Source organism: Terrapene carolina, unplaced genomic scaffold, assembly GCF_002925995.2.
Source record: "Terrapene carolina triunguis isolate 2854851 unplaced genomic scaffold, T_m_triunguis-2.0 Scaffold837, whole genome shotgun sequence".
NCBI lineage: Eukaryota > Metazoa > Chordata > Testudines > Emydidae > Terrapene > Terrapene triunguis.
In genome coordinates, this window is record NW_020665188.1 from 5,082,901 (window position 1) to 5,105,314 (window position 22,414).

The 22,414-nt window shown below is 44.7% G+C and overlaps 1 protein-coding gene across 1 annotated transcript in view; it reads left to right on the plus strand.

Annotated features, from left to right (window-relative positions):
* Positions 1–22,414, plus strand: part of THAP4 (THAP domain containing 4) — a 67,564-nt gene that overhangs the window by 24,125 nt on the left and 21,025 nt on the right. The window contains exons 3-5 of the mRNA XM_026660786.2: positions 13,300–13,459; positions 15,714–15,823; positions 17,131–17,234. Of these exons, the coding sequence (XP_026516571.1) occupies positions 13,300–13,459; positions 15,714–15,823; positions 17,131–17,234 (374 nt within the window). The remainder of the gene's footprint in view (positions 1–13,299; positions 13,460–15,713; positions 15,824–17,130; positions 17,235–22,414) is intronic.

Genomic DNA, 22,414 nt, shown 5'->3' on the forward strand with positions numbered 1-22,414 from the left:
AGGAGAGGGAGATGCACCAGGACATAATGGGGCTTCTCTGGCAGCAAACAGATGCTGCAGGCTCTTGTGGACCTACCGGCAAAAAGAGCACAGCTGGTGTCCTGAAGCTGCCCAGACCTGTATGCTGCTAGCCTATTTATTGCAATGGTGCCTGCTAAAGTTACCACCAACTGGCTTGGGAAAGTGTCCTACTGTGAAGGAAGAAATAAGACTGCCATCCCTAGACATCTTTGGCTACCTCTTCTGGACAGAGTAAATTAATAAAAAGTCAATGGCTTTGCCTGGCTAAGCTGGGGTGCCATCAGTACCTCATTGTAATGGGAAATATATTTACATACTTACCCCAGGTTCCTTCCCCTGCATCAGGCTTGCCCAGGCTCAATTGCTGGGACTGACTGGACTGCATCGGCCTATGTTGACCTAACTTTGTGTTGTTGAGCCAGGCCTCAGGCAGACAGCAAACTCTCCCACTGCTCTTACAGTGCTCTCTCTAAGGACCTCAAGCTCTACACAGACCCTTGCATAACAAAAACTAACAGCAAAGCATGTCTTCTTAATTCTGAATATTTCCTGGCACACTAAGAAAAAGGACTTGAAAGACTAAGGGCAGGGCTACATTTAAAATGCTACATAGGCGCAAATTCACCAATGCAGCTGCACCCCTGTGCTGCTTAAGTGAAGATGCTCCTTCACCAATGGGAGAAGTTCTTCCATTGGCATAGTTAATCCACCTCCCCAAGAGGCGGTAGCTATGTCGACGGGAAAAGCTGGGGGTTGCCTTAAGTAAAACTACCTTCCTCAAGGGTGTGGATTTTTCACACCTCTGAGCAATGTAGTTATACCAGTATAAGTCTATAGTGTAGACCTGGCCTATGTGTATCAGTGTCACCTGGTGACACCTGCCATAATAATACTATGATGTTATGATAATCATTTCAGGGGATCACTAATATTAATTAATTGCAGAATCTGTTCTTTTCTCTGAATGAAAGAGTTACAGATGAAGGTGATTTCCATCTAGATTTGTGGAAATAACATCTATTTGTGGAAAATGTCTTCGGAGGTAGGGCCTTGTGCTCTACAAACTCCAGTAACACAGCAACCAATGCTGCAAACTGGCAGACGTGATATAAATCCAGAGGCGGATTACAGTTTTGTGGGGCCCTGGGCCAGAGCAAGTGGGGGCCCGTCCACCAGGGCCGGCTTTAGGCCAATTCCACCAATTCCCCTGAATCGGGCCCCGCCCCTAAGAGGGCCCCGCACCCAAGCCCCGGTATGGCGTACCAGCAAGACCCGGTGCGCCGTACTGGGGTGGCCCAGCTTCTCCAGGGGACAGTTAAAAGGGCCTGGGGCTCCCAGCAGGTGCTGGAGCCCCAGGCCCTTTAAATTGCCACCAGAGCCCCACTACTGGAGCCCTGGGGTAGGGCTGCGGGGCTCTGGGGGCTATTTAAAAAGTCCGGGGCTCCCATTGGTTCTACTGCCCCGGCCCTTTAAATAGCCACTGAAGCCCCGCCACGTCCCCAGGGCTCTGGCGGCTATTTACAGGGCCCGGGCGATGGAAGCAGGGGAGCCCCAGGCCCTTTAAATAGCCCCCGAGCCCCGAGCTGCTGCTGCTACTCCAGTGCGGGAGGGAGGAGGAGGGGGCACTTACCATACAGGGTGGGCTGTACCCCCTGTACCCTCATCCCCTGCCCGCAGCCAGCCCCTGCTGCATCCCCTGCCCGCACCAGCCCCGCACCCCCTGCCCTGCCCGCAGCCAGCCTCGCACCCCCTGCTCTGTCTCCAGCCAGCCCCACACCCCCTGCCTGCAGCCAGCCCCTGCCGCACCCCCTGCTCGCACCAGCCCTGCACCCCCTGTCCTGCCCGCACCAGTCCCGCCCCCCCGCCCTGCCGCTGCCTGCAGCCAGCCCTGCACTCCCTGCCCACAGCCAGCCCCTGCTGCACCCCCTGTGGCCCTGCCCGAAGCCAGCCAGCCCCACACACTCCCCTGCCTGCACCAGCCCTGCACCCCCTGCCCTGCCTGCAGCCAACCCCTGCCGCACCCCCCTGCCTGAAGCCAGCCAGTCCCGCACTCCTCTGTCTCCAGCCCTGCAACCCCTGCTGCACCCCTCTGCGGCCCTGCCTGAAGCCAGCCAGCCCACCCCACACCCCCCTGTCTCCAGCCAGCCCCGCACCCCTTGCCCCGCCTGCAGCCAGACTCTACCTCCAGTCAGCTCCTGCCCTGCCTCCAGCCAGCCCCATGTCCACTGGTGCCCTGCAGTTCTCAGGACAGTAACCCTGCACACCTGCTTCAATGAGGGGGGCAGGGAGCAGCTGGGACCCACACATGTGCACATCCTAGGGTGACCAGACAGCAAGTGTGAAAAATCAGGATGGGGGTGGGGGATAATAGGATCCTATATAAGAAAAAGACCCCAAAATCGGGACTGTCCCTATAAAATCGGGACATCTGGTCACCCTAGCACACCCCCAGGGAGTGGCGGGGACCCACACATGTGAAACGGAGCTCATTTCTAGTTCAGGCCCATCTTTTTAAAAAATAACTTTAGGTAGGGTTAACATACATCCGTATTTTCCCGGATATGTCAGGCTTTTTGGTTCTTAAATCACCGTCTGGGATAATTTTAAATTTAAAGATTCCTCCCGGGAAAATACGGACGTATGGTAACCCTATTGGTACAAAAAATACATACTGTGGCACATCCCTTAAATCAGAACTTTTTATAGGGAACCGGTTGCTAAGAAATGAAAAGCTTTTTTTAATATGTTTTTTTTTTTTTTTTTAGTCATCCCTGCCGGGGCCCCACCAAAAATGTTCAAATTGGGCCCCGCACTTCCTAAAGCCGGCCCTGCCCCGTGCACCCTGAACTCATTTCTGGCCCCACCCTGGAGCCCGCACCCCCAACCAGAGCCCTCACCCCCTCTCACACCCCAACCCCAATTTTGTGAGCATTCATGGCCTGCCATACAATTTCTATTCCCAGATGTGGCCCTCAGGCCAAAAAGTTTGCCCACCTCTGCCTTAGGATGTTGGGGAGTTCCAAAATATGTAATTTTAACATTTTTTCTATATTCTGTGCTGCCAGAGAATTAGTACTAGCAGGCTGCAGATGTCAGAAAGTCTTCTTGCAGAATTTTGATATGGTATGCTGTAGCACATGCTGACCCTGGTTATGCGATCTTCATTCAGAACAAAATACAAATCTTGTGAATGTTTAAAAATGGGGATGGAGTTTGATAGTTCTATAAAACAACATTGCAGAGGCAGGAAAGGAGAATAACTAGTCACAGAGTAGTAGAAACCAGTCAGAAGGATAGGGATTGATTGTATCTCTGCCTCAGCACTGGCTCCTATAGCAAAACGAAAGGAGTTACTATTAAGCTTGTTTTTGGTATAGGTGGGAATTTGACATCAAGGCCTGTCTTTGAATGGGAAAGATCAGATGACAGTTTGTCTGTGAATTTTGAGCAGTGAGGTGATAAAGCACCTTGTTTGTTTAATTTGGGAGGGGAAATGGAAACCAGGAGATCTTGGCATAGCCTGTCTGTCAATAGGGAGTGGATTTGGTGATTGGGTTAGGAGTGTTGCGGACCTCATGGCTCCCCAAAGTGGGAAGGAGCAGAAATTGTCTATCTGGTGAACAGCCAGGCTAGGAATACTGGAGTTGATCAATGAGATGCATGCATGAGGAGAGGACACCATGCGGGGGAAGTAGGGGATGCTGGGACAGTGTGTAGGGAAGGGTAGAAGCAGTGTGCATGGAAAGAGAGGCAATAACACTGGAAGAAGATGAAAATATGCAAGGGGGGAAGTATATCTACAGTGGGGGAGCAGTATGGAGAAGGTCAATAGTAGCTAAACTAACATCACAGTGAATTCCCTTGTCATTTCAACAGAGAAGGATAGCTTCAAATTTAGGTTGTGTTCTATGGTCAGCACCTTTAATTTTTTCAGTGGACATGGTTTTCACAGATTCCAAGTTCAGAAGGGACCATTGTGTTACTCTAGTCTGACCTGTATAACGCAGGCCATACAACTTCCCAAAATAATTCCTAGAGCAGATCTTTTAGAAGAAACATCCAGTCTTGATTTTAAAATTGCCAGTGATGGAGAATCAACCATGACCCTTGGTAAATTGTTCCACTGGTTAATTACCCTGACTAGTTGGAGTGAATGGGGCTAGAAGACTGAGCATTTTATCTTCTCCTGGCTTTTTCAGGCCTATTTCACCACCACTATGCATGTCATGGTTAAGCAATTGGGAGAGGACAGTGAGTTTATAGGTTTTATTATGTCTTTACTGCATCACATGATCACACACTGTATGGATTATACTACTGATAGATTTCATCCCAGTGTTTCACGTCTGATATCCAGAATGTTAGCAGTTCTCTTCTATGCAACAAAGTCCTTAAACTAAAATTCACATTCCCCAGTACTGTGAGGCACCTTTTGATAATGCAGCTGGTGGAATGTTTGCAAGAGTCCTGCTTGAAGCTTAGCTCCATAATAAGGAAAATATTCATCACCTCTTTAGAGTGATTCCTCTAAACAAGGATTACATTGCTAACACTCAAGTATCAGAGGGGTAGCCGTGTTAGTCTGAATCTGTAAAAAGCAACAGAGGGTCCTGTGGCACCTTTGAGACTAACAGAAGTATTGGGAGCATAAGCTTTCGTGGGTAAGAACCTCACTTCTTCAGTATGCTCCCAATACTTCTGTTAGTCTCAAAGGTGCCACAGGACCCTCTATTGCTAACACTGATATTTAAAACAAAACAACCCAGCATGCCAGAGATACATTTCCCTTTCCTTTGCAAACACCACTTTATGTTCTACCACAACGGTCATCTAGCTCTACTCACCCTAACCATGATCCCACAGACAGCCTCCCTCTTAAAGTACTCCAGCCTTCACTTGCTATACAAAGTATAGTACAGATCAGCTGGTAAGAAAACCAGCATAAGCCAGTTCAGTCATATATAATAATTCACATTCCAATGAAATACTTAATTTCAGCTCCATTAAACTCCCAGGCTTTTAAAATCAGTTTTGTCACCAAATAACGCAAGCTGTTAGCAAGGTTGAAGAATTTACCAACATCTCTTCAGCTGAAGAGTGAAGTCTGCTAGCCATTCCCTCTGCAATGTAAAAGAATAAAGCACTTGTACTTAATTCTAAGGTGTTCTCAATCAACTTTCTATCTTAATCATTTGTTTAAAATGCTACTTACTGCATCTTTCTTACTCCTCTCCTACCCTCTTTTCCATCCTGGCTTCACTCCACTTTCCTTTCCTTCCCTTCCTATCATAGATCATGGTTTATCCCTTCTCCTTTGTTTTCATTGTCAGTTAGCTTCTTATTTTCTCTCTTTCCTCCACCGCTTTATATCACTTCCCTATATTATGTTCTCTGCTGCTGCCTCTATTTTCTGTTGCTTCTTTCTTCTCCCATTTCTTCCCCCTCTCCCTCAATTTCTCAATCTCTGTCTTTTAAAATCATACATCTCTTTTCTAATTCATTCCATCAGCCTCTGTGTCTCTCCTACTCCCTTACACATCCAGCCCAACTCATTTACCTCCATCCACTCACACACAAGGCTTAACATTTATCAGAGATCAGGGAACTAAACCTACTTTGATGCAAAAGACTGATGCAAAAGATGTGAGGGCATCATCGCCCAGAGGCAACATTCAGGTGAGAAATAAACCTGTGCCCCAGCTGCTGGGATAGGTTTGTGTGCTGAAATTCTTAATGATGCTGTCCCTGGACTCTACTCAGGGGCTTTGTCTTTCAAATCCTCTGTGGGGTAGTAGGTGCCTGATAAACTTGAATCCCCAAACTCCTCTGACTACTCAGGAGAAAGAGTATTCTTTTGCTTCTCCCACCACCTCCACCTCCCACCCTAGAATCTGCCGACTGCTTCAAAGATGGATGAAATATCTGCTCCTCCTCTCTCACTTCTAGCTACAACAAGCGGGTGGGGGAGGGGTGTTGTGTTGTTTTGTTCATCTGCTGCTCTGTCTTTCCTCAGCCTCTAGCTTTTGAGAGGAGGATGGGTCTCCACTGCTTTTTCCCTGTTATAGCCTCTGTTTTGGAGTCTTCATGCCCCATTAGTGACTCCTCTGTCTGCCTTTGCAGCGGCTTCTAGTTTTCCCAAGCAGCACAATGCATGAATGATTCTTGTTAATTTCACTGCTGTCCACAGGGTTCTGAATAGTAGCAGTTATTATTCTGCAACTTGGTACTTTCCCAAGGTGCAGCAAAGACAATTAAAGCTGTCTGTCTGCAGACTTAGGAAGACGTGACTGCATCAATTTGTACTTGGTTTACATCTGGAAAGTTATTTTCACAAACTTAAGGGCTAGAAACCCGATTGAAAAAATAAATACATTCTGCAGAAGTTGGTGACGCTTGCCCAGAAAAGCTATGTACTCTTCCCAGGCATGTAAATGTTTAAAGAAATAGTCATTAGGAACAATAAAATTACTCCTCGCACCTTGTGCCTGACTCCTCCCTGAAGCCATTTCTTCCATCCATCAGGTACGGTCTGCCTCTTGATCTAGAAATGCTGGGGAGGGGAGTCAGAGAAATATTAAACTTATTCTGTTGCAAAACCCTCTGCATAGCAGTGAAGCTCAAAGTGTATTCCAGGTTAATGTTTTTCGGTTTCAGAAAATAGGTATCTCTTTTCACACAGTCAAAAACTGAAATTCACTGCCTGCTTTGATCTTTTGCACAGAAGAGAGGACTTTGAATTGCTGCAATATCACTTGCTCCACTAGTGGGGAGCAAAAGCCTATGCTGCAGACCAGAGGCAACGGTTCCCAAAGCTTCCCTGTTAAACTTAAACCTGGGTCTTTTCCTGTTACAAAGTGCAAAGAGAGCACTCAACAGGGAGGAGGGATCGGAGCACAGTATACAGTTTCAGTGAGCAGGAGGCAAATATCTATTTGGCAGGATATCAGCACTCTTTTGACTCACTAATTTGCGCACTGAGAGAGAAGGTGGAAAGAAAAGATCTTAGAAAGCTGTCTTGCCGTGGAGGGCTTTGATCTTAGGGTTTTCTATAGCACCCATCACCATAGTATCTAAGTTAAACAAATTTTTGATTGTGTGTATGTTTATTTACAACATGTCAAATAATGTGGAGAGCCTGCAGATGTTATTCCCTGTAAAAGTAAAAAGTCAGTATCTAAAAATGTGAAATATAAACATTTACTGTTTCCCTGTTTGAGAACCCCTTATCGATAGTACTGTCAGCTGTGAAGAGTGCAAACTGATATGCAAATATCTTGTTCTATTTCAGTGTGTTTCAGGAGAATGAAATGTAATTAGGAACATTACATTTGTTTTAAAACTGATTTAACACTCGCTAAACTTGAGGAGAGAGAACATAAAAACGGCCATACTGGGTCAGACCAAAGGTCCATCTAGCCCAGTATCCTGTCTTCCAACAGTGCCCAATGCCAGGTGACCCAGAGGGAATGAACAGAACAGGTAATCAAGTGATCCATCCCCTGTCGCCCATTCCCAGCTTCTGGCAAACAGAGGCTAGGGACACCATTCTTGCCCATCCTGGATAATAGCCATTGATGGACCTGTCCTCCATGAATTTATCTAGTTCTTTTTTGAATCCTGTTATAGTCTTGGCCTTCACAATATCCTCGGACAAGGAGTTCCACAGGTTGACTGTGCGTTGTGTGAAAAAAATACTTCCTTTTGTTTGTTTTAAACCTGCTGCCTATTAATTTCATTTGGTGACCCTTAGTGCTTGTGTTATGAGAAGGAGTAAATAACACTTCCTTATTTACTTTCTCCACACCAGTCACGATTTTATAGACCTCTATCATATCCCCAGGGCTTCCGAGAGCGGGTTCGGGCCCCGGTGAAAAAAAATGTCCGGGCCCCCCAGCAAGGGCGGACCGGCTAAACAGGGCCAACGAGATGGGGGGGAAGCCGGGCCCCGGGCCACCTTCCAGACCGCCGGGCCCCGGTAATTTGTACCGGCTTCTCCCCCTCCCCCCTCTCGTCGGCCCTGCATATCCCTCCTTAGTCGGTTTTTTTCCAAACTGCAAAGTCACAGTCTTATTAATGTCGCCTCATATGTCCTTTTCTGAACCTTTTCCAATTCCAATATATCTTTTTTTGAGATGGGGCAACCCCATCTGCACACAGTATTCAAGATGTGTGCGTACCATGGATTTATATAGCGGCAATATGATATTTTCTGTCGTCTTATCTATCCCTTTCTTAATGATTCCCAACATTCTGTTCGCTTTTTTGACTGCCGCTGCACGTTGAGTGGATGTTTTCAGAGAATTATCCACAGTGACTCCAAGATCTCTTTCTTGAGTGGTAACAGCTAATTTAGACCCCATCATTTTATGTGTATAGTTGAGATTATATTTTCCAATGTACATTACTTTGCATTTATCAACACTGAATTTCATCTGCCATTTTGTTGCCCAAACACCCAGTTTTGAGAGATCCTTTTGTAGCTCTTAACAGTCTTCCCGGGACTTAACTATCTTGAGTGTTGTATCATCTGCAAATTTTGCCATGTCACTGTTTACCCCTTTTTCCAGATCATTTATGAATATGTTGAATAGGACTGATCCCAGTACAGACCCCTGGGGGACACCACTATTTACCGCTCTCCATTCTGAAAACTGACCATTTATTCCTACCCTTTGTTTCCTGTCTTTTAAGCAGTTACCAATCCATGAGAGAACCTTCCCTCTTATCCCATGACTGCTTACTTTGCTTAAGAGCCTTTGGTGAGGGACCTTGTCAAAGGCTTCCTGAAAATCTAAATACACTATATCCACTGGATCCCCCTTGTCCACAAGCTTGTTGACCCCCTCAAAGAATTTTAGTAGATTGGTGAGGCATAATTTCCCTTTAGAAAAACCACCTTGACTATTCCCTAACAAATTATGTTCATCTGTGTGTCTGACAATTTTGTTCTTTACCATAGTTTCAAACAGTTTACCCTGTACCGAAGTCAGGCTTACCGGCCTGTAATCGCCGGCATCACCTCTGGAGCCCTTTTTAAAAATTGGCAACACATTAGCTATCCTCCAGTCTTTTGGTACAGAAGCTGAGACCCCACAAGAAGAGAGACCCCACAAGTGACAGAAATGAAAATCCTATGTTGATGGGGAAAATTCTCATTAAAATCATAGAAGATTAGGGTTGGAAGAGACCACAGGAGGTCATCTAGTCCAACCCCCTGCTCAAAGCAGGACCAACACCAAGTAAATCATCCCAGCCAGGGCTTTGTCAAGCTGGGCCTTAAAAACCTCTCAGGATGGAGATTCCACCACCTCCCTAGGTAACCCATTCCAGTGCTTCACCACCCTCCTAGTGAAATAGTGTTTCCTAATATCCAACCTAGACCTCCCCCACTGCAACTTGAGACCATTGCTCCTTGTTCTATCATCTGCCGCCATTGAGAACAGCCGAGTTCCATCCTCTTTGGAATCCCCCTTCAGGTAATTGAAGGCTATCAAGTCTCCCCTCACTCTTCTCTTCTGCAGACTAAACAAGCCCAGTTCCCTCAGCCTCTCCTCGTAAGTCATGTGTCCCAGCCCCCTGATCATTTTCATCGCCCTTTGCTGGACACTCTACAATTTGTCTACATCCTTCCTGTAGTCGGGGGCCCAAAACTGGACACAATACTTCAGATGTGGCCTCACCAGTGCCGAACAGAGGGGAATAATCATTATTATTTTTCCTCAATCTGCTGGCAATGCTCCTCCTAATGCAGCCCAATATGCTGTTAGCCTTCTTGGCAACAAGGGCACTCTGCTGACTCATATCCAGCTTCTCATCCACTGTAATCTCCGGGTCCTTTTGTGCAGAAATGCTGCTTAGCCAGTCAGTGCATGGGATTCTTCTGTCCTAAGTGCAGGACTCTGCACTTGTCCTTGTTGAATCTCATCAGATTTCTTTTGGCCCAATCCTCCAATTTGTCTAGGTCACTCTGGACCCTATCCCTACCCTCCAGCGTATCTACCTCTGCCCCCAGCTTAGTGTCATCTGCAATCTTGCTGAAGGTGCAATCCAGCCCATCATCCAGATCATTAATAAAGATGTTGAACAAAACCGGCCCCAGGACCGACCCCTGGGGTAGTCCACTTGATACCGGCTGCCAACTAGACATTGAGCCGTTGATCACTACCCATTGAGCCCGACAATCTAGTCAGCTTTCTATCCACTTTATAGTCCATTCATCCAATCCATACTTTTTTCACTTGCTGGCAAGAAAACTGTGGGAGACCGTATCAAAAGATTTGCTAAAGATATATCACGTCCACTGCTTTCCCCATATTCACAGAGCCAGTTATCTCATCATAGAAAGCAATCAGTTTGGACAGGCATGACTTGCCCTTGGTGAATCCATGTTGACTGTTCCTGAACACCTTCCTCTCCTCCAAGTGCTTCAAAATGGTTTCCTTGAGGACCTGCTCCGTGATTTTTCCAGGGACTGAGATGAGGCTGACCGGTCTGTAGTTCCCCGGATTCTCCTTCTTCCCTTTTTTAAAGATGGGCACTATATTTGCCGTTTTCCAATCGTCCGGCACCTCCCCCGATCGCCACAAGTTTTCAAGGATAATGGCCAATGGCTCTGCAATCACATCAGCCAATTCCCTCAGCACCCTCAGATGTATTCCCATCCCTTGGATGCATTCCCACCCTCGGATGCATTCCCTCCCAATTCTCTCAGCACCCTCGGATGCATCATTCCCATACCTTTCAGTCTGCTCCTCTAAACATGGTCTCTCTCTCCTCCCTTTCCCAGTACTTTTAACAAGCAATTTGGGATTGAGGCACAGTGAGTTTCACACTGCCCTAGCAAGTTTTCACCTATGACATCACCCTTTTAGGTCATAAATTTTCTTCATAATTTAGTCTCTACCTTCCAGCCTAGCCAAACCTGTGTCACATTCCTGCTTGTTGCCAGGTGATGATGGCAGTAGGTGTATAAACTCTTCTCACATTGGGTTGAGTGTGTGGGCTCTTTTAGCTAGTGTGTGGGAGGGGAACATCCTACAGTGACTCCTGAATTTGGATCTCTAGCTTCACAATGCTTAATGTCACCACTCTAGACTGTGCAGTGGGCATATCCAGTTATGTTTGTTTTGGTCTTCCCTGATGTAATAGGGGTGATGTATCCCTTTTCTTACTTGCATCATCAGTACGAAATGCTTTGCCATTCACAGGAACCTGAAATGGTGTCAGTGCATCTCAATTAATTTCTCGAGGGGAGAGAGGTTGTTTTGTTTTTTGTTTGTTTTTTTTACAGTGCACACCCTATTAAAATCACATTACAGAATAAAAAGTGCACAACTGTTGTTTACCAAAGCTGTTCCTCTCACAATGACTCATTAAAGAAGGCGTTTTTGTTTCATGAGACAAAGGTTCCATATAAATGTAATAATGGAATAGAGCTATTCCCATCACAGAGCAGCTTTCTAGTCCATTTCTACTTTAACCTGTATGCCATAGTGTCTTAATTGACTTTTACCTAGCCCCGGTCTTAAGCATAAGCAAAGCAACTTCTGGACTAACCCTTTTTCCTGTCTAGCAGTGGGGAAACAACTCACTGTGAGTTTCCAGCAGAGGGGAGGCAAATTATGGCCTCATTAGTCCCTTCCAACAGTTTGTGCCCAAGATTTGATTGGCCTCTTGCACATCCAGAAGCTGGCCCTGATTATATCTTTGTCATTCTTCATCCAGACATGCATATTGTATTTTTTGGTTTGGCTTGGAGCACTGAAAATGTTTGTGAGGTGGGTCTGTCAATCAGTTTCCTGGTGAATTCTTCTACAAGGTACCCTGCTGTGGGTCTTTGGCTTCCCTTGGATGCCTAGGTAAAATATTGTTGAACAGGGATATATTGGGCTGATGAAAACAATAGTCATCTATGTTTCATGTTTGCCATCCCTATGCTCTTTTAAATGGAATTATAACCTTTGTAGGTATTATAAATAGGCTGGTTTGCAGCCCCATGTTTTGTATCAATGCTGGAACTTATCTTGGCAAGGGTGTAGAGGGAAGCACTCTTGCAGAATATAGCTATACTATATCCAGGAGATCCTTTAACCACCTTCATTCTCCTCTATTAAATCCCCATCCTCTTCCATGTATAGTTCATAGCTACATTGTGGCATCAGATTCTGTGGCTGGAAAGGCTGCCACTGACTGTCCTCTCTTGTGACACTGCATTTAGACTAGCCACCAGAACTGTCCTTAATGGCTCTGCATCCTACTTCCTGACCTTCACTAGAGACTTATGCCAACCTTCTGAAAGTTGGATGACTGAAGTTGTGCACATGATGTTGGGCAGATTGTTTTCTGAGATGCTGAACAGTCACATCTCCTGCTTAAGCCAGGAGGAGGTGCAGATACTCAGCGCTTCTGAAAATTAGGCCATGTAATGAAGGTATCTCAATATGTTTTTAGTGCCTAACTTGCAGCCCTGAAGTTTCACAGTTTTCCCTTGAACATACACCTATTTTTTGTCAAGCCTGAGGTTGATGAGCTCTGCATGCAGTCACATGCTGTAATAACTGCAAGACCAAGAGGCGGATTTTAAGTCAGACTTGTTCTCCACAACTGTTGTCCTTCGTTCCCAGCTCCATTCATACTTTGAAGGTGCCACTGATCTAGCATCAGAGGGGTAGCCGCGTTAGTCTGGATCTGTTTTAAAAAAAATGCAACAGAGAGTCCTGTGGCATGTAATGGAAATTTCCAGAGGTTAGGTCCTGTGATGGTGTTGCTGGTGTAGATATGTGGGCAGAGTTGGCATCGAGGTTTGTTGCATGGATTGGTTCCTGAGTTAGAGTTGTTATGGTGCGGACACCAGCAGATCAAGATTAAACAAAGACTGTGAATGGCTGCCAACTACAAAAGCAGTTTCTCCTCCCTTGGTGTTCACACCTCAACTGCTAGCAGAGGACCTCACCCTCCCTGATTGAACTAACCTCGTTATCTCCAGACTGATTCTTGCCTGCATATTTATACTTGCCTCTGGAAATTTCCATTACATGCGTCTGACAAAGTGGTTATTCACCCACAAAAGCTTATGCTCCAATACATCTGTTAGTCTTAAAGGTGCCACGGGACGCTCTGTTGCTTTTTACTGATCTAGCAAGAATCAGTGATGATGTATCCTAACATCTGTGAGATGCTTTTCCATAACAAACTCACCCCAACTCTACACAGCTGACAGAGAACTCTTAAGCAGATCTCTGAGTCAAAAGTTCCTGATTCTTTCCTCCTTCTCAACAGAGACCCCCCAACTAAACCCTGTGATTGAGCCTCTGTCCTGGATGCTGGGCACCTGGCTGTCAGACCCACCGGGAGATGGTGACTTCCCTACGATGAAGCCCTTTCAGTACCTGGAAGAGGTGCGCATCTCTCACGTGGGGCAGCCCATGCTGAACTTTTCGTAAGTCTAAAACTTAGTTTGTCATGGCAATACCTTTGGATGGAGTGTGCATAAACCCCAACAGGTTTACTGGCTGCACATTAAAAAAAAAAGTAGTATAGTAAAAATATTCACCCATCAGATGAGAGGATATGATGGGATCTGACTGGGTGGCCTGATTTTTAGAGGTGCTGTGCAGTAACAGCTCCATTGCAACATGTGCCTGGGTTACACACCTAAATCTGGCAATCGCTGTTCTTGATTAAACATTCATCTGCATTTCTGTTCACTTAAACGTTTACAAATCACTGCACACCTCAATGGAAATGCAGAAATAAGTGGGCAGGCCAGGGAAGATGACAATAATTTTAAGTGTGCACATGCTAGTGACCTGTTGCCAAAGGACCACAAGCAGTTAATAGAGCACATCCATGTGGTCCACAAAGTGCAAAGTTTTGAGAGCCAAGCAGCAGAGGACTTGGGAAGTTGGGCAAGAGAGTGGTTCCATGAGAGAGATTTATTTCAGAGTGGTCCAAAGAATCATTATATTTTGAATATCAGTAGGTTTTTAACTATCTAGACACTTAAACTTGGTGTGTGTGTGTGTGTGTACATGTACATATATAGCCACAAATTTACACTGGCCTATGGCACAAGACAGACAATATTCTTAATGCTGAGATAGGCACTTTAATAAGATTATCCATAGAGCTACTCGCTCTGCTTCACTGTAGAGCTTGTGCTATAAATTTTAACAAACAGTCCATGTGTCCTCACACAAGCAGCTATGAAGAGGCTGCTAGATCTGTCCATTTAAATCCTGGCAATTTGTCTATATTGTAGATAATGAAAAAAAGTAGAGTGATTAAATGAAGTGTTTAGTAGGGAATATAGGGTAAAGAGCTAATTATTTAGCCATTTTGGACATGTAGGTTTAATTGTGTGCAAGGAAAAAAGATTTGGAGGAAGATAGATCTTTTAGCTAACATTTCAGTATTCATGTTAGTAAAAATAAGCTTTTTGCCTGCTTATTTTTGGGTGTGGATTACAAAGGTTATTGCTCTGACTGCAGGAGAAAGGAATAATTACAAGCTCTTAACATAGTGCAAAAGACGACACACATACCTAGACTACGTGCAGTTTTTGTACTAATATAAATATGTTGGTTGGGGGTGATTTTTTTTTAACTGATATGATTTTACTGGTATAACCCCTAGTGTGGATGCAGTTATACATGCAGTTATGCCCCTTACATGTATAGCTTTATTGCCTTTCCCATCCAGGAATAAGCTATACTGGTAGAAGCACATTCATACTAGTATAACTGCATTCCACTAGGAGAATTGTACCTCTTTAACTATACCGGTATAGTTAAAACAGTACAACTTTTGTGTCTAGATAAGGCCAAACAGGAGAAGTAACATGTTCATAAACAAAGGAGATTATTGATCAGAGTGCAACTGCAAACACACAAAACTTTCCACAGTAGGGAATTCCTGGAGCAGAATTAGCAAGAATTAGCTCAGAGGAAACCCCACCACCCCCATTTCATTTATACAAATGAGGGGTTGGAAATGCCATCTAGTGACATGGGAAATAGGAAAGAAGTAGAAAAAGTATGCTCAGCTAGTCTGACAGTATTTAATTAATAATCAAAAGTGCAGGCAGACCCAGTGGTGTTACACACAAGACCCAGAGTAGGACTGATCAGAATACATAATTGCGGGGGCTGATGGAGACTACATATGTCTCCAAGTTGGTGTATTTGTGCTTTGTGGGGAAGAGCAATGATTTAATGGCTCTTGTAGCCAGCCTTTCAAACTGGAAGATAGATGGTATAAGATCAGATATTTAATTGAGTAAGGAGGAGTATATAGGGTAAATGGTGGCCCCCAATCAATGAAAGGGCAGAATTCCCAAGGATCCCTCTCAGCGAGTCCTTGTATTGAGACAGATGAGCTGTGGAAAATTCCAAGCATGAGCATGAAAAGCAGAGTATCTCTGTAAATGTTAGCTAGGCATAACATGATATATCTTATACAGGTTTAGAACTTCCACTGCTGAAATGCTGCTTTACTGCTGTGCCAACCACTGGTGCATCCATAGTGTGGAGACATTTTTTGTATTCTTCTATTCATAATGTAGGTACTGCTGGTGACCATACCATTGAATAAAGTATCATTCTCTTGGTGATGAGACTGGGCTGAACACCTTGCATTTTGCTACTCTTCCATAGTAGAAATCTGGTAGTTTTAGTATCCTGATTTCCCAACAGGTTTAATGCTTTCCATCCAGACACCAGGAAGCCAATGCACAGAGAATGTGGATTCATCCGCCTCAAACCTGACACTAACAAGGTGGCCTTCATCAGTGCCCAGAACACAGGTACTGGCCCGATACCCTACCAGTTTGCACTATTGCTTTAAATTTGGGTTCTGTGGGGGAGGGAAGAAGGGCCAGCAGTCTCCTACATCCATTCTTCAGAACATTATTGGACCTGTATGAGGTTTTCATTATAATCTGTTTTAATTGATAATCCAGCACCTGGAAGCAGTACTTCTACCTCTGGTATGAATGAGCTCCTGCACTGTGAAACCTGTTGTGAGTGACGAGTTGCCAGTGACTCATGTAGTGCTTTGGGAGAAGAACTAGGCCCCCGGCTTTCTCAAAGGGTGTCACAGGACTCTAAACTAGGATACCATTCCAGTCCTATGTTAGGTTAGGGGGTGTCCTCTTTTTGAATAGAACAATAAGTTGGATGGGGATGAAGCTCCCCAAAATACCTTCCAATTTCCACGCACAGCTTTATAAACAAAGGATGACTTAAAAAACTGAAAATCAAATACAGGTCTGGAGCCTTGAAGATAGCAGAAGACAAGCAGCCTGCCACGTTAAATGTAAGCTGTAACATTTTCATTCCCTTGATGGTGTCCTTCTCTCCTCCACTACTCCCTACTTGAAACACAAGTGTTCTGGAAACTGTAGATCCCACTGTGGGTGTAGGTAGGCGCACACCCCAGTTCAAAACAGGAAATTGTGAGGATGCAACTCTTCCTATTACAGCTAGCATGTTATTTGGCTAATTGCCAGGTGACTCCTTAGAGACTTCCGCAGGTCACATTTCTTTTAAAAAAGTTCTTGCCTGTGTTAACAACACTCCAGCGGTCCACCTCATTTGGGTGCATCACAGAACTCAGAGCCCACCATGGCTTTAAGCCACCTTTGCACCCTCTCTATCTTGGGCTGCTCAGGTGCCCCTGGCATAATTTAGACAGTCCTAATTTACAATGGCCTTCCCAGGCTGCTTAAAGGGGACAGAGCTGTGGTGAGAACGTCACCCAAATTATTAGAAGTGAAAGAATTTTAAAATCCAGTCAGCTTCTCAAATTGCATCTAAAACTACCTAGCAGTCATCCGTTGAACACTCTGTTAGCTCTCTATTGAACTGCACTTTCATGTTATTGATTCCACTATGAGTAATGGCACGGCATATCCTGGCAGGTGACTATATCACGTAGGCAGGGAGCACTAGGTTTGCCAGTTTGTCTTTCAAATTGTTAACTAGGCTGTTTGCACTGGTAGATGCCAATAGGGAGAGCTGTGTACACTTATACAGACCTACATGTGTGGTTGCAGTATAGTTAGCCTTTTGTAGCTTATAATGATGTTAATAATATCCCTTCTTGCTCCAGGTCTTGTGGAGGTGGAGGAAGGAGAAGTGAACGGACAGGAGCTGTCTATAGCTTCTCACTCTATAGCCAGGATCTCCTTTGCCAAGAAGCCCCATGTGGAGCAGGTGAGTGTCCTGGGGTTTGACACAACCATTCAGTTAGCTGTGATGAATACCTGCCCAACATCGCATCGCCCCAGAGACAGCCAGTTAAGGAGATGCATTGAAAAACATCCTTTTAATCAAACAAAAAAAAAATCCACACACAAACTTTAGGATGTTCACAGAAATACTTCAGTCTCTTTCCTCTCTCATTTCCTCTGTAGTCTTCAGAGGGTATTTATTTTTTCCCGTTGCTTTTAGGAATCCTTAAGGGGAACGTTATCCCTAAACATCTCTCCAGGATACTTTCTTGGGCCTGATTCTCATTTACACTAAGGCCTCTTTTACACCTTTCTATTGCTCTGGCAGAGTAAAGGGGCCTTGGAGTAAATGAGAATCAGGCCCTGTATGTTTGGGAATAAGAGAGAACCCAATTACAAAGAGCCCAAACTAACCTGAAGGGTGCTATAAGGTTTAATCCAGTTGATAGTTGTGACGTGTGCTGAGATACTTGGAGGGAAGAGCTATAGAAATGCTAAGTTACTTATTATTTATTACATGCAGTGCCAGTGAAGCACAGACTGTTCTGTAGCAGTGGCTGGCACTTGGGTGGCATACATAGCACATCAGTAAGGCAGAGGAACTTCTGCCACTGGGGCATATCCCTACTGTGAGAAAAACAGCCCTGGAATCTTTGATCTCCAGGCAGAGCAGACAGGGTCTGTTTTGAAACTCTTATCTAAGAGACCCCAACATCATAAAATGCATGATACTCAGTGTATCTGCCTTGAAATTGTAAGAGCTGAGTGGACCTAGAATTAGGGTTTTTTTTTATTGCTGGTCTCTGTGATGTGAGAGTACACAAATGAGATATATTGGCACCAGATTTCCGTAGGGTGTTTAGTAGAGCTGCACTGGCACTCTGTAGAGAAGTCTAAGTGCTTTGTTTGTGATCCACAACTTTTTCATTTCAGGTTCTGCTCTCTTTCACTTGGGCTTTAGCGTTCCAATCCTCGGTAAACTATTCCCTTCATTGCTCCTCAAATAAAGCTGTGAAACTTTAGTTTACTTTCAATTAATACATTTTGGTACTGGGATGGGCCAAATTATGTACCTGGACAAACAAACAACTCTCATGTGGGACAACTGGGAGTTGTGGAAGTCCCTGAATGAGCCCTGGTTCTGTATTTATGAAATTTTCCAATGGGCTTCGGATCATGCCCATTATGTGTCAATAGGATTCTCTCTCGACTTCAATGGGCTTTGGATCAGACCCACAGAGACATGCACACAAACAACATACATAGAACACTAGCTACATTTAAAAACAAAAACCAACATTTTCCAAAGTGACCTTGCATCTAATAACCCTAGATCAGGGTTGTGATGGATTCCCCCCGGGAGCTTGCATCTAATGAACCTAGATCAGGGTTGTGCCACCTGGAACTGGGGTACCACTGAGCCTGACCCACAAGTCTGGGCTACCTTTACACTGTACTGCTATGACAGGCCCTCAAGCCCCCACCAGCACACATGCAGGTAGGGACACACCCAGCTGCAGCTACATACAGATGCTGAGATCAGCTCTGCATGGGAAGGCTTCAGCTAAGGAACTGCCCAGCTACTCAAGTGCACACCCCCCTCTGGAGGGTAAATCCAAAATTATACCGTCTTGTGCTGCACAGGGAACTGTACATCGTAAGCTCATGAAATTCACCCCCTCCCTCAATATGGAGAGGAATATACACAACTTTCTGCCTCAAGTTATGACTCCCACACACACTGGTTTTAGACAAAACAAAAATAAATTTATTAACTACAAAAGGTAGATTTTAAGTGATTATAAGATTTTAAGTGATTATAGGGGATAGCAAACAGATCAAAGCAGGTTACCTAGCAAGTAAACAAAAATGCAATCTAAGCTTAATATACTAAAAAGATTGGATATGAGTAGCAAATTCTCACCCTAAATGATGATTTAAGCCAGCTGCATGCTCTTAAGGGGCAAGCTGCACTTGCTTGCAGCTTAAAACCCCAGGTATTCCTTTCACAGGCTAGAAACCCCCCTAGCCTGGGTCCAGCCCCCCCCCCCCCCCCCACAGTTCAGTCCTTGTTCCTCAGGTGTTTCCAAGAATCTTCTTTAGGTGGGGAGTCAGTGAAGAACCAAAATGATGTCACTCCCCTGCCTTAAAAGCTTTTGCATATGGTGTGAACCCTTTTTCTCCAAGCTTGGTTCCCACATCTTTCAGTGGAAAAACACTGGTATTCCAAGATGGAGTCCAGTACCATGTGATCTGGTCACATGCCCCCATAGTGTCATAACAGCCATGTTTGTAGTGTCCTCAGGAAGGCTCCCTGGGAAGGCTCCGGGGTGGGAGATTAGCTTCTTCTAGGACCCATTGTTCTCCCTAATGGGCCATTGACTTGCATTTCCAGCCAGCCATCTAGACTGACAGTCTTTTACCTAGTGGGCGTTTCCCAGGTGTAAACGCATTTGTAATAGATATATAGACAATATTCCTAACTTCAGATACCAAAATGATACATGCATACGAATAGGGTAATTATATTCAGTAAATCATAACCTTTTTCAATGATATCTCACATGACTTGTCTTGTATAAAATACATCATAGTTATGCCATAATCATATCATAATATCTCTATGAAGAATATGGGATGCAGTGTCATGGTGTGGACCACATTTTAGTTGAGAGATTGTGTGACTGTGAACAAGAGGGGGTGAAGATATTGCCTGCTTCCTTTCCCTCCTGCACATTATACATTACTAGTGCAATGAGGAGACTGAATGCCTGTAGAAACACCTGGGAAGGAGGAAGAAGAAAAACCAGCATCATGTGACTGGAGTTTATAGTTTGGGAACCACTGTAAATGTTCCTTGGCTCTTCAGTGCCATCTTTAGTGCTCCCACCAAATCAGGGCCACAGACAGTAAAATGTTTAATGCAAATGGTTTTTCCAGATAAAGGCATTATGTTACTTGGGGAAATGGTTTTTTAGGGAAACTCTGGCTCCAAAATGAATGTAAGGCCCTGTCTATGCTTGAAACAGTGTTGAGGAACAGTTACTATGCAGTTATACCACCAGAAAGTTAAAACATGGATCCATTTTGTAGGATCTGTGCAATCTACCTATATTTTAAGGATCATACTTAAGACACATTGTTAAGGCTGATTCCCCACGCTGGCACTTTGAGTGTAGAAGTTGGGGTCCTGCAAGGATTTTAAAAATGAATACTGGCCACTCCAGGCTTGTATTAAACTCCCAAGGTTACAGCTTTTTTCTGACCTTGGATGGGTAGATGCTGCCACCACCCAAGTGCAAAAACCCCTTTGAGAACCCAGGAAGGCGCACTTGGGAATTTCTTCCTGTGCGGTACCCTTAAGCCCTTTCACCCTGATAAAGAAAACAAAGGAAATTAGCTGTTGCCACCAGCTAATTAAACAGCATGTGCACAAACCTTTTAGGACACAAAATTCAATCCTATTCTTAAAAGAGGTAAATTTTATTAAAAACAAAAAAAAGATACATTTGAAAACTCAGGCTATTGCTAGATTTAAAAAACCCACTTACAAAAATTAAGCATCAAGAATAACCTTTTTGAGGTCCAGCTTAAAGGTTACAAGCAAAACAAAAGCATTTGGGGTTAGCACAGAGGAGTCCACAAGCCATAAAGAAATAAAAAGAAATAAACCTAATTGCATCTTCCTAGACATTTTCTGATCCACTTACATATCGAGAGGTTTCAAATGAGTACTTTTTAGGTATGATTTAGATGATTTTTCATACCTGGCCCCAAGCTTCTTACAGCATAGTTTCAGCCCTGTCTTTGCTTTTCCCTGAGAACAACAGACAGACAGACAAAGGGGAATTTTTTTCCCAATTTTAAAAAGTTTTAACCTTCCCATTGGCTCTTTTGGTCAGGTGCCCACTCCCTTCCTTTTACCTATGGACTTTTTAACCCTTTACAGGTAAAGCAAGTAGAGAACAGCTACTAAGAGGGATTTTATAGCTAACTTGCTGGCTGGGTGTCCATAAAAGGGAGCTCCCCCCCCCCCGCCCCTTCATTTATCACACACATCCAGAACTTTAGCATGATTCTTAACACAGTTGGGTCCTGTTTATACTGCAGGACACCACTGCTTTAATGTATCTTGGGACAGCTGTGTTTGAACAGGGTTCCCAAAGACTGTTGCAATTGTGGTGTAAATGGGACCCATGGCACTTCATAAGCAGGACTCCTTTCTCAGCATCCAAAGAGTTTTTCATTTCCTTTGAAAGTCTGCACACAGGTCTTGCCAGCTCCAGTTTGCAGTCTGGTTTTCCATTTTTACTGCATGTTCAGTTTCTCTTGCCTAGAAGTTCCCCATTTAGCTGCTGCACAATCCTGTCTCTGTTCCTCTGTGTTCTGTATAAGGCAGATAACAAGCAGCCTCCCCTATGACTTGAAGAGTGTGGCATAGCAGGAAAAAGTTTGCCCTTACGGTTCCTCTGGCTGTTCTAATAGGTTTGCAGTAACAAACATTTTGGGAAGTTGTGGCTTCAGTTGTCTGTGTGGGTATTTGGCAGGAAAGGTCCCAATTGCAGAATACCACGGGCGGGGGCACTATTCACAGGTCATTTATTCTGTCAGAGCCTTACCTAAGCTTCCCATCTCAGATTAAAGGAGATTAGGAGGAACAGTAAACAGAAAGAGGACAAGCAGTCCTGGGAAATAATTCAACAGTACAGTGCCTAGCTCTGCACTTTGCCGCCACGCTCTGTTAGAGTCTGTCTTCACTACAGAGTTCCCGGGCTCTTACTCCGGTGTTGGCCCTAACCCCCTTCCCATCTACACATACAACCCTCTCATTCAACTTTAGTGGTGCTTTCACGCCAGGCTAACTGGCCTGGCGGGGTGGGGTGGCGGCGGGAAGGGGTATGGGTTAGAGCGCAGGTTCAACTTGGCCTAGTAATGTGCCACTTTGCAGTGTGGACACAAGCTAAATCACTTGGGCGCTCTTAGTTCTCTAGTGCTTTCCTTCTAAGCGCCTGGGGGAACTCTGAGAAAGGCAAGTTCTCCCACAATTCTCTGGGAAAGAATCATAGAGCAGCTCAGCTCACTACAGCACAAAGAACCAAGAGATGTGCCCCCAGAAGTCCTAGACACAGCACCATGAGTACAGCACCAGTGAGGACCCAGTAA